Genomic DNA, 12,837 nt, shown 5'->3' with positions numbered 1-12,837 from the left:
GAGGAGAGGAGAGGAGAGGAGAGGAGAGGAGAGGAGAGGAGAGGAGAGGAGAGGAGAGGAGAGGAGAGGAGAGGAGAGGAGAGGAGAGGAGAGGAGAGGAGAGGAGAGGAGAGGAGAGGAGAGGAGAGGAGAGGTCCAGATCAGGCAAATGACTGATTTTCACTGTAATTACAGACCGAGCCATGCTTAACAACGGAAGCAGAGCATTCAGCCTTATGTGCCTGCTGGTTTGAGAGCCATCAAGCAGGTCCCATGAACAATTACCCCTCGGAATGGCTCCCTCCAGAGCAGGAAGCAATGAGGCATTGCAGAGCTGGGACCTGTGTCTGTGTATTCCCTTCCCACGCGGACAAGCGAGCTGAGTGCAGGCCTGGCTGCTCCCTGAAGGATCGGGAGAGGGACTGCAAAGCCTGAGAAGGGAGAAGCTCTTCCTCATCTAAGCCAACACAATACAGGACTGGATCCGAGCAGTAAAAACCTCTGAGTTACTGCTGTAGTGATGCTGAACCATGGGGGAGAGGGGTCCTGCCCAACAGAACCAGCTGAGGGGAGTTTGATATGCTTCTGCAGCTGCTGCCCGTGGCCCGGCGATGGAGCGGCCGGGATATTTGCATGGCAGGGCTGTTTGTACGTCCGGGATGCCCCGGAGCCCGGGCCAGCCTCTGCGAGGTGTTCATATGACCGATCAGGTCCGGCTCTCCACGTCCCCTCTCGCTGCACAACGCTGCTCCCGGATGCAGCAGCACTGACCGAGCAGTCAGTGGCAGAGCTGGGGATGCTCCGGCAGCGCCTGCAAGGGACGGTCTGACCTGTGCCAGCTGCCCCGCGCCCAGTGCCCGTTCCCCTGGCCTCTGCGCACCTTCCCGCCGCTGCCAGGTGCAGCTCGGCGCCACGGGGAGCAGGGGCACGGCTGTCAAAGCCCAGCGGGCAGACAGTGGACAGACAGCGGGCAGACAGGGCAGACAGGACAGACAGCGGACAGACAGGACAGACAGGACAGGACAGACAGGACAGACAGGACAGACAGCCCGGGGGTCCCGGGGCGCTGCCCGAGCCTGGCCACCAGGGGTCGCCCCAGACCGCGGGCGGCGCGCATGTGCAGTGCCGGGCACGGCCGCCAGGCGGCGCGCATGTGCAGTGCCGGGCACGGCCGCCAGGCGGCGCCAAGCCGAGGGCTCGCGAGCCCCCTCAGGGCGCGGCGGGAGCGCGCGGGGCCCGCGGGCCGGAGCCGCCGCAGCCGCCGGGGCCTCTCCGTTAACCCCGAGATCAAAAGGGCTCCCATCACCGCTCCAGATCCCATCCCTGTAACTTCGCAGCAGCAGCGCCCCAGTGCCGTGCAGGCAGTCCCTCTCCCTCCCGGCCGCCCCAGTCCAGCAGTTCAGAGGGGCAGGTTTTGTCTGCATCCACCCCCAGGCCAGGATCTGCTCCGGCCTGAACTGCGGGAGCCGCCGGCCCGGGCACCCACCCCCTGGCCCGGGTCTGTGCACTCGGGGTAGTGAAGACTCGGCCCCTCCTGGGCCAGCCTGGCCGCCCCCAGCAACAATCGGCCTTTGCCAGCTGGGAAAGCAATGGACAGGACAGATGGAATGCCAATTGATACCTGCACGCCAGTCAGTTTCCAAAGGTGAAGGGAAACGCCAATGTGCCCAATGGAGGTGGAGAACTGATCTGAAATAAGCGAACGATCTTTCAAAGAAACATTTTTGGAGGAACATACCCCAAGTTCCTGAGCAGTGTGGGGACAGGGCTATTCTACCCATGCCAAGGATTGTAACTACTTCAAGACGTGCGAGATAACAATCAGGAGGGTCGAGGGATGTTGCTTCCTTGAAGATGTTTTCTGCCAAGGAGTGCTCCATCAGTGAAAAGTCATCTGCTCCTCATACAATCCGTGTTCTCTTCTCAGGATCCTTTGCCCAGGTAAGCAGGATTGTCAATTTGTAAAATATCTCATTTAGTTCTCAGGGTGTGCCTGAGACAAGGATGAGCCATGCTGTCTGGTCACAGCTCCTTCCCAGAGCAAACCCAGCAGCTGCCTCCCCCTCAGTCTGCTCATCTGTGTCAGCACCATCTCCTCCAGGGACAGGAGAGCTGAGGAGGAACGGGAGCGGGCTTGGCCCAGAGCTCCTGTTCACCCTCAGGGACTGGGGAAGCATGTCAGTGATACGCAGATGTGTCAGAATCAGGTGGAATTGAGGAGCTAACTGACCAGATAGAGCAATATCACATTCATCTTATTCTCTATCCTGGACAGACAGGGGTCTTAGGGGTCCTCTTCCCTCCAGATCACAACTAGGATTAGGGGTAAAGGTGTTATTCAAACAATGAATTGGAGCCAGAGGTGTTCTCAGGCTGTCACGATAGAGGTCTGATAGGTGATCCCGATCTGAGAATGCTGTTTTGTGTGTAGTGGAGGAACTTCTGAAACCTTCAGACCTCTTGGTTGCAAGGCAAGGAGAGTATCAGCTGAAAGCAGGCAGGCCTACAGGAACAGCTGCACTGAGGAGGAGGGCTGAAAACACACTGCATCTTCCCATCCTGCTCTGGTATTTCTCCTCAGGCAATATTACTTATTTTTTTCCCCCTTGGTCAGGGTTGGCACAAGGCTGGTACAAAGGTAGAGAACACATATGAGGTGACTTTTATTCCTAATTTCAGAGAGGATCTAGCTAGAGTACGAGCTGCTCAGCAGAGCTGGTTTGCCCTAGGATGTTCTATTTCACGCTAACTCAGGCAGCAAAGAACCCTCTTCCCATTTTTAACTCCAGTCAGTGAGGGAGGATCCACCGAGGCTGATGAACCACTTACCAAGACTTAAACACCAGTGGATTTGGTGTTTAAGGAACAACTTGAAGACAGGTACTTTGTGGCAGGGAGCTGGCTATTTGCAAAAATTTCCACTATTAGCACATTAAGGCAATGTTATTTGGCGAGGGAGAATGACTGCACCAGGGAGAAACATCCTCCACTGCTGCAACCCAGCATGGCTGTACCCTTGCCATATCCCTGTTTGTTCCCCAGGACCTGGGTGGAGTTATCAAACCACTTCCCACGGACTAACCAAAAAGCTGAGTAACACCACTCAATCCCCTAAATTATCAGATTAAATCTGTTGACATGGGAGTAGAAGGCCAGTGCTTTCACCTTTGGTCATCATGCCCCCCTGCTGGTCCTGAGCCACAGCCAGCACCTCTCAGGTGACCGCCCCAAAAGAATGCAGAACCATTTACCCTCACAACCATGTGCTATCCAGAGCCAGATAGTGGCAGCAAAAGCAGCACAGTGCACTCACTTCATCCATAAACTGCTGGAATTTGCATTCTGGTTGTGAGGAGATTACAGGGGGGGGGGAAATCCTGCAAACAGCTGCTTTTGCTTTTTGATCTCTTGCTGGTTTTACAGTACTTGCATCTCTGAAAACAGAGAGAAGGACTTGGTACCTTTCTCCTTAAAATGTTGTTTCCATTCCCTTCTTGGTTCTTTGTTTGTGATCCCACATGACCAAAAACCAAGAGGAACAAGTATTTTCTCTACACCAGTTAGGAATCTGCTCACTTCCAACTTGTACAAATAATAAAGGATTCAGAAATTCTTCTATGAAACACAGTAGTCAAACTACCTCTATTTAGAGAGGTGGCTCAACCAACATTCTGCAGTTTCTTGCCTCTGCTCAGAGAGAGGGAGCTTTCTGCTAAGGAGTGCTGTCCTGCCAGCTGCAGCCTTCCTCATCCCCACTGAGCCAGGCTGGAACTGCTCCCCCACAAGCTCCCTGAGACACATGGGTGGTGCTGCAATTGCACCTGCCTCTAAATATGCAGCTCACACAGTGGGCCCTGAAATCCCTTAAGGACAAAGTCCACAGAAGCAAGGGTCCTTCTCATCTGAGACAAGGCAGGTCACAGACCAGCGGTGGGAAAGTGCAGGACCAATTTCTGGTCCTTCCAAAACAGACACTTCTTGGCAAGTCATCTCACCTGACTGCAGCCACCTGCAAGCCAAGTCATGGTGTGGCAGGGAGGCAGGCAGAGATGTGATGCATGGACCCTCGTGTGCCTGCAGGGACTTACCAGGGGCTGTCCCAAGCACAAGGGGGCTGGAAGGGATCGATGAAGACCAGTGCAATGCTGCTGCTCCCTCCCTCTGCCTGCAGAGACCAGACACTGACACCAGCTTATTCTCGTGCCCTAGTGGTGTGTGGCTGAGTGTAGGATAAAGTCTGACAATCAGAGCTATGTAAAATGTGCTCGTATTTTGAGCTCTAAAGGCTCAGCAGTTTTGACACAACCCTCTTCTTCTCGGTGACAGAGAAGAACCTTCCTCCCCCTGCCCCTTTGGAAAGATCCAAACTAGACTGGCATTAATAGTGGAGGTCTTTATTTAAAGTTTTTTTTATATACAGTAAAAGTGCCACAGATAAATCTGTGACAATCAGACAAGACAAATGTAAATCTCTCTCAACAATTAGCAGCTTAAGATCTATAAACTACAGTGTTACGTTCACAAGTGTCATTTCTGTACTTTTCAACCCGTGCAAGTGAGTTTTTCTGTTTATTTTTTTTACACTTTTAAAACACACTTACAGCTAAGTCATTTGCCTACGACTATACCACCTGGCATACACAACACAGACACACAGGGTTTGTAACTCTTTAGCCACTCTCGGAATTCACTTAAAAGCTGGCAAAACTACCCAATCTTGAACTCTTTGTAGCTTGGCTTCTTTTGTTAAAATGCCTTTTTTTAAATTATTTTAAAAATGCGTATTTTCAAAGCTGACAGACAGTGCTTTCCTGTCCCAGTGTAACACACACGTAAGTCAACAGTTCATCTGATCCCACCTAAGCATATTGGAATAAACCAATAGAGTAACTGCTGGGAGCATGCTGAGTATCATTGAGCTAAACTAATGAGGCTGACATAAAAAAAGAAGTCCATAAAATTTTTAAAATTTAAAAGTAAATTTTCTTGCATCAAGATTTTCTTTCTTCTTTATCCTGAAGGAAATGGGGGAAACAGATGAACTTTACTTGAACCCTCGAATGTTAACGAGGAGTGCTGCTCTTGGAACTTACACAGTCCATTGTTTTTCCCGTTTTATGTGCCAAGGCAGTATGTGCTAAACACATCTAAGCAATTTCTGAATCACTTCAACTCCGAATATGAAATGTTTTGGGAAACATTCTGCAACTCAGAGATGGTCACTAGAAAGTTTTTATCTACAAAGGAGGCTATTAAAGGTACTCACACACACACTCACATCCACAGCAGAAATTGTCCTCTACGCATCATCCAGAAACACTCCATCAGGAAAGCAAACACAACCGTGTACAAGGAAAGGGAGCTTTAAAGCTAGAATCACATTTCCAACATCATAATTAAGCTATCAGAAATCATCACAGACTTTCAAATTGAAGAGCGAGGAAAACCCCAAAACGTTCTGCTAGTGCAAAAGGCAAAACACATGGCAGTTGTGTTAGGATATGAGAAGTGGATGCAGCATCATACATGACGTTACTGCAGACAACTTTCTGGAATGGAAGAAACTGTTGAGAGAGAGAGACAGACACTTTGTCCAGACCCATATGTACTATGGCCTTCACCAAAGAGTTCTGAGATGTCAGTTTCTATTAAGCCTGCACCTTCTGACAAGCTAGCAAATGGTATTTATTGAATATGACAGAGTTGAGACAATAGATGAAATTAGAATATAAAAGAGGGACAAACACTTCCTTAAATACTACAGACACTGAGTGTCCAGAGCCACTGGCTTTAACTCCTTCCTGATTTGACTACACCAAAACCTACTGTAAGCAATTCTAGCGTGAACAAGACTGAGAAAAAGAGGTTCAAAGGCCAGGTTTCAGAAAAAAAGGCAAGAAAGCATTTCAGTTATGTGCCAAATCAGTTCTTACTGTTATTCACACATTTGTTTCTGACAAAACCTGTATAATGGGAAGCTGTTAGCCAAGGAATGTGAGTCACTAAGGAAGAGCCTCACTGGAGCCAGGAGCAAGGGAGGGAATGGCCACGCACCTCTGTTCTGGCTGTGGCACTGCAGAAAGCATAAGCAGTTTTGGCTTGAGTCAGCTGCAAATGGCAATCTGTGTTTTAATCAGGACAGGAGCAGACTAGTGCACATGGTGAGAAAGGTGTACTGGGATCCTTGGGGAAGGGCACCTGAGTTTTCTGTGACTATGGAAGAAAAGAACCCTTGGAGGAAGAAAGATGGCTGACAGTGGAGGGCTTGCCTTTGCTGGCAGTCAGAAAACACTTGAGGTATTGACCTTGTTTGAGGGAACTTCTCAGAACCCAGAATCTGCATCATAGCACAATGCCCATGTATGTGTGTATATATACATTGTACATGTCTCATACATGCCTGTGTATGATTTCAACTGGTTTAGGTCACTTGGGAAACATCTGATTCCTAGAGGGAAGTTGATCCTAGAAGGAAAGAAAGCAGTAAGACCTAACTAAACACCATAAATAGTTTTGACAGAATCCTGGAGTTTTTTTAGATTTCATGAAGACAAAAGATGAATCTTGGCACTGTTACGGTGAAAGGGACAGCAGTTAAAAACCAGCACAGAAGGAATGCAGACTCCTCGGACTTGAGGGCTGCCTGCCTGTACCAACAGTTCACCAGCAATGGCACATTGTGAGGACTTGGGGTTACAGTTGAAGCTGACATTTCCTTCAGAGATTTGCAAAGGTGTCTGCACCAAGTGCTGGTCCCTGTGGCTGAAAAAGAGGATGGCACACCACAGACACAGACACACAAATAACCTTACCAGAGCCTGACAGGAGGAAAACTTTGGTTTTACTTTTCAGGGTTGGTTCTGTTTTTTTTTTTTTTTAATTAGAACTATTCTTGAAATAATCATTCTGTTAAGTGGACTGTTGAGTCAATATTTCTTTCCTCAAAAGAACCTGTCTTTTCCCTAGGAAGAGATGAACAGAAATTCCTTGCTCGTATCCTGAGGCCAGGAATGAGAGATGACACGCAAACAAAAAATATAAAGATACTATCCTTCACATCTGGAAAAAGAAAACAAAAAAAAAGCTCTGCATGACAAAAAGGTGTGGAGAAGAGGGATGTATTCCACGATGCTGCATCTTTATGCTCAGGAGGACAAACAAATAGCATATGGACAGTGCTGCATTCGACAGGCTGACACTAGAAACTACTCTCTGCCCTCCTCAGAACTGCTTCAGGACAAGACAGCTCACAATTATTCACGCATTTCTTCATTTAAAAACATCACTTCTTTATTTGAAAGAAAAAAAAGTAATGACCCACCCAAACCCTTCCAAAAAAACCCCCAATAATAATAATAATTATAATAATAATAAAAAGTCCTATTATAAACAATAAGGAAGCACTGAGAGTTTGAGTATTACACTCTTCAAGTATGCTGTTCGGATTTTTTTTTAATCTGTGAATATACATATATTAAAAAAAACCTTAAAAGTGCGACCAAGGGCTTCTGCTTAAAGATAAGTATTTCAAGGACTACTTCAAAATACTGTAGCACGACTGTGCAGTTACTGTGTATGGTATGAGGCTTCCACTCCATACACTCAGCCAAGTTAGCCAGCCTTACAGAAAGTTACTGAAGTCAGGTTAGCACAAAGGGCGAACCCAGATGCTGAGCTGGGAGAGGGATCCACACGTTGTAGTTTTTCTCTTGTTAAGGAAAGAAACCACTCAACGCATACACTCGGACATGGAATGTGAGCAGACTTCACAGTAAAAGTTTAGTGTTACAGGTTTGCTGTGGTACCATCATTCAAGGCTGTGCACTAGATTGAGCTTTGCTCATCTTAAGCTAATCATGTTCTCTTCTTCCTGACAGGTTTAGTACAGTAGTTCAAGCCACAATTTAAATTGCCCATTGGTATGCTCCAAATTTCTGTATTTTATTCATTTCTTTTGTACACTTGAAAGAATCTTAAGATTTGCATCCAAAGAGAACCATGCTACATAAAAATTATCCAGGATTCTCACCAAAAGAGTTCTTGAATAAAATCTAAAAAATACTATTGCAATGCATCTTGCAGAGAAAAAACGTTATTCTAAATGTAAACAAATTCACTCGGACACTTTTAAAACTTCAGCGGAGTAGTTGCTGACTAATCTTTGCCACACTTGCTCACCAAGAGCGCCAGGAGGGAGCGGCACAGCCCATTCCTGCCACCATCATCTGGGGGGAGACAAGAATCGTTCCAAGTAGCCGGTGATGGCATCCCAGTGCTTCCACAAAAAGGCAATGAAAACCACTATAAATAAAGTGCTGAACGTCCTATTGCGAGTCTTCATCAGGGGCACGACACAGTTGGCCACAGTGGAGACAAAGACGAGGAGGACAGCCATGACAGCCAGCAAGATGTTGATGAACTTCCCCAGTAGGTTCCTGGCCGTGGCATTCTCCAGCCCCTCCAACTGCACCACTTGCTGCTGCTGCTGCTGCAGCTCCATCTTGGAGATGCGCGTCTGGCACGCTTCCAGTGCCTCCTGTGGGCAAGAGCACATACTGGGTCACTCAATTTCATGGCTGTTATCTCACCAACCGGGCCAAGCCAGGTCCACCATCCCCACACCTCACACTGCTCATGCACCAAGCTCCTGCCCCACAGTGGGAGAACAGGAAGCGGTGCCATTTCCCATATCCGAGGGGAAACCCCCTTGCTGACTGGACACTGCAGCGTGCAGTAAACCAATAAACTTCATCCACACCCACAAGGCTTGACATGGAGATGCCAGGCTGGGAAACTCCACTGCTTCTGCCCAGAAGAGGGGGTTACCCAGCACCTGGTCACTTCAGCTTTGGTTCCAAGAGGCCACTCAAAGTACAAAGGTGCTGTGCCTAGCCAGAAATCTTTATCCTCTTCTGGGATATGGATTCCCAGAACCTCAATTTCCATCACCTTCCTTGCAGTCACTTGCGCTTATCTGACCCCTTCGCAGAAAACTAGGCAACCTCAAAGAAAACTATGTCAACAAAAATAACTACCAAAGGCTCAGCTGCGTTCTGCTTGCTTAGTGAGCTGTGAGCTCAGGGAAAGGTCTGAGGGGCACTAGGGCTGGGACTGCACAGCTGCCATTGCAGGAAGAAGATCTTCTCCAGACTGCAGCAAGCTGTGGCACTGGCACAGCTCCAGCTGACTCTGTGAGGGCTGGGGAAAGATATCTAGAAGGGTAAGAAGCATGAGATTTATGGAACTGCCTATGGGAAGAGGCAAAATGAAAGGAGGTGGAAGGAGAAGATTATCCTGCGCAAATCCACCTCTCTAAAGCCCCACTGACTCGGGGGATTTGTCAGACCTTTTCTCTGGGCTAAACCCCAATTGGACCAACCCAACCTAAACACTAGCGACATCCAACCCAGGGGGCTAGGGAGAAGGAAAGAGGTTTTCAGGCAATTAGCACAAAGAGAGACTTCTTCTCTTGAAGATATCAGGTTACACTATTTCCACTGATCTTCCCTCAGAGTCACCTTTTTCCAGACATATAGGCCAATTGCAAATATGACATACAAGTCTGCAGCAGTCCTTCCCAGACTGATCACCAAAAAAGGAACCAGGACTGTTCTTCTGCAACATCAGCCCATGCTCCTTAATAGTTTTTCATACAACAAAACTTAACACTTCCCTTTTCCCCAGCAGTGGTGAGAAATAGGCTGTCCCAACTTTTAAGTTTACACCAGAAGCACTGAATCATAAAATGAAGATTAAAAAAAGCTGTTGAGAAATCCTCACTTCAATTCCATCTTCCTGCCATCTGAATTTAGTGAGGAGAACAAAATCTGACTGTTGTGACACTCCCCCAGGAGAGAGCCTCCTGTTTACACTGCCAGGGGCCATTGTACCACTGTCCACAGACACTGATTAAATTCAACTTAAAGGTCATTGTCACCTGTTACATTTCTCATTGCATCATGTCTGTGGGGGTCAATGAAACATGATGGCTTTCCTTTGGTTAAGACCCCTGAAAGCACAGGGCAGAATTGCTCACTGCCCCAAACAGCAGTGACCAGGAAGAATGTTTGACAACAGGAGTTGCAGCTGGTGCGTGAACAGCACAGCCTGCTTGGTCTCCAGAGGAAATCACCTGGCTGAAGTACCTCACCAGGAAAAAGGGAGAATTCTTAACCTACAACTCTCTGCTCACACTACAAATACCTCCCATCAGAAACCAGAACTGAGATATCTGTTAAAACTACCACAGCAAGTACTTAAAATGGTCAAGAGACTTGTTTCTGAATAGGCCTTTCTCTAAGGATGAGCAGCTGCTTTGCTTTGTAGAAAGGCCTTCAAGATCTCTGTTTCACAGCCTTTCTTACATACTAAAAGAAACTTTTATTTTAGAAACACCTCCTTATTTCTTCAAAGCCAACACAAAGAATTGTTCCCTGACTCAATGCAGCGCACACACAAAGCCGTTTTTCCTTAGATGTATGTGACCATTGCTATAAAGTTAGTGACACAGAACCACACCCCAGGGCCTGTGTACTGGGAACACGACTGTAAAAGAAGTGTTTGGGTCATGGCTCATTGAGTGTCTAAAACAAAGGCCTGCACAAAGAGTGGGCTCTGGCCTGCTCTGCTCCAGCTGAGCAGCAGGTTCCCTCTGTGTGGGGTACAGCCCTGCTTTACAGAGGAGGTTCCCTGGAGATACACCCACAGGTCAGAGATGGAATAAGGACCTTTTGGAATGCAGCAATTTAGCAATAAAGCCACAAGGATTAAAATCAAATATTGAAGCATGGGTGTACTTCAAAAGTGAATGAGTTCCTGAAAGAGCAGGCAGAGGGCAGGACTTGGGTTCTTGCTTCTGTCACCCACCTGGATGTCCCGGGCTCGCTCGTAAGACTGATAGGCAATCTTTTCCTCCATGCTGGCCAGCTCCTGTTTTAAATTGAGGATCTCGTTCTGGTGGAGCTCAGTCAGGTCATTTAACTGCTCTTCAAGTCTTTCACATCTAGAAATGACAACACATGGTACAATGGCTTTGATGAGAAGAGGATGGCAAAATGACACCAGTGACAACCAAGCAATGAACACTGAAACCAGCATGGCTGCCTCAGTCAGCACACAGCAAACTCTAGCACTAATGCCCTCTTGCTGGGAATTAGTTCTTTCTACCAGGTAAACCTGTGACACTGTTCCTAACCTGGAGAAAACACATAGTCACATGGTAACTGTTGAGTGATGCAAGAAATCAAGGACAGAATGAGAATAGAATGAAGTATTCACCAAACTTCTGCGTAAACCAAACAGTTCCCTCCTAATACCATAAACTCTTAAGCATTTTCATCTCCACTTGAAATAGTAATGGGCATAAAAATGACACAGAAATGACATGTGACTGATGCCTCAGAGAACATGCTGTTGTTACTGTCTGATCTCTGCATGAGGTCACATGTATCTTTGAATTGTTTTTCCTTTATCTCCCATGAATCATGCAACTTAACAAGTAAATATCATCATATTATTTGTAAGAAGGACAAATGAATCACTAACCTGCAGGCTTATTTTTCAGTTTGCTCCTGGTGAATGGACCAGGCGCAGTCCTGAGGGTTGCTCAAAAAAACCGAGATATAACAATTCTGAGATAAAGTTTTGCTTCTCCCTAAGAGAGTTTTAAATTAACTGAAATGGTAGCTCTGATAGTAACAAAAGTATGGGTGTGGCCATTGGGCTTTTTCCACTCTGATTTCCACTGTCCATTCATTGTAACAGATGGAAAAAGCTTACCACACAGCCCTTATCATCTGAATCTCCATACTAATAACGAAGACATTTCTAAGGAATGAACCACAGAGATAAATTCCTTCCTAAATTCTGGTTTTCTTATGATTCCACCTGAATTTAATTCCTACAACAAAACCCATAAGATGAATAAGAAATATTTATCAGGAATGAAGAATTTAATTGCAAGTTCTGAAAGTAAGACACAAATACTGTTTCTCATTTTTTTCAAGATTTTTTTTTGGTGTTTCAGAATCTGTAGTCAAAAGCTAGTCTTCAAAAACAGTCTTGGGGTTTTGTTTTTAGTAGACAAGTATGAAAAGAATTTTCATTTATGTTCCCAATGCAATATCACTTTAAACTAAGGAGGAGTCAGACACAGCATGACGATTTGCAGGAGTAAACATGTGCTCAACCAGAAGTGAGACCAAGACAACTGCCAGCTGACATGGCTCAGCCCAGAAAGGTGCCAGAAGTGCAACTGTGCCAGGACACACCAGGGAACTGGTTTCCCAAGACTGACAAGGGAATGGCCATGTGAAGACCGGCTAATGAAGAAGGAGCCCAGATAATTAATATTGCCTTTTGTTCCCACACAACTTAAAACCAACAACTTGCCAACAACCAAAAACTCACAACTAAGCCCACTCCGAGCCCCAAAGGCAGCATTAATTACTTAAAATATATTCAGTTTGTTACTATACTACAAAATTCACCAGTGTGCTTATTACACAAAAAGAAACTTGAGCATTTCTGAAAATAGCATGAACGTGTTTTTCAACCTCCTCTCACATAAAAGCCTTTCATAAAGCAGCTGTTGCCAAGCAGCCTAAGTCCTGTTCTGTGACAAGAAACAATTGAATTTTAATAACTTCAAAACTACCTCAATCTACAGGAAACATAAGGAAACCCTGCTAATCTGTATGGTTAAGAGTCTAAACAGAACAAGATTAGCAGAAGGGTTGGCTCCAGTCTTCCTGCCCTGAAGGCTGCAGAACAACCAGCTCATTCCTAACCCACACTTCACTCCCTGCTCAATCCCAGAACTGCTGCAGTTTGCACCCAAGAATCACCTGCACTTGCAGA

At 46.6% G+C, this 12,837-nt stretch overlaps 1 protein-coding gene and 1 long non-coding RNA gene across 9 annotated transcripts in view; one reads left to right on the top strand and one right to left on the bottom strand.

The window, feature by feature from the left end:
* The first annotated feature begins 1,171 nt into the window (after positions 1-1,171).
* Positions 1,172-7,064, top strand: LOC134557903 (uncharacterized). Its single transcript, XR_010082220.1, has 2 exons — positions 1,172-1,920; positions 6,946-7,064. It is a non-coding gene; the product is annotated as an uncharacterized LOC134557903 (long non-coding RNA).
* Positions 4,358-12,837, bottom strand: part of TMCC1 (transmembrane and coiled-coil domain family 1) — a 64,023-nt gene continuing 55,543 nt past the window's right edge. For all 8 annotated transcript variants that reach the window (XM_063411177.1, XM_063411182.1, XM_063411179.1 and 5 more), the window contains 2 exons: positions 10,846-10,981; positions 4,358-8,515 (listed from right to left, as the gene is read on the bottom strand). In XM_063411177.1, coding sequence (XP_063267247.1) covers positions 8,201-8,515; positions 10,846-10,981 — 451 coding nt within the window. In that variant the 3' untranslated portion in view covers positions 4,358-8,200. The remainder of the gene's footprint in view (positions 8,516-10,845; positions 10,982-12,837) is intronic.

The sequence above is a fragment of the Prinia subflava genome, chromosome 14 (genome assembly GCF_021018805.1).
Source record: "Prinia subflava isolate CZ2003 ecotype Zambia chromosome 14, Cam_Psub_1.2, whole genome shotgun sequence".
In the NCBI taxonomy this organism is placed as follows: Eukaryota; Metazoa; Chordata; class Aves; order Passeriformes; family Cisticolidae; genus Prinia; species Prinia subflava.
Note: the sequence above shows the minus strand (reverse complement) of the source record. Positions and strands in the feature narration are given on the sequence as shown.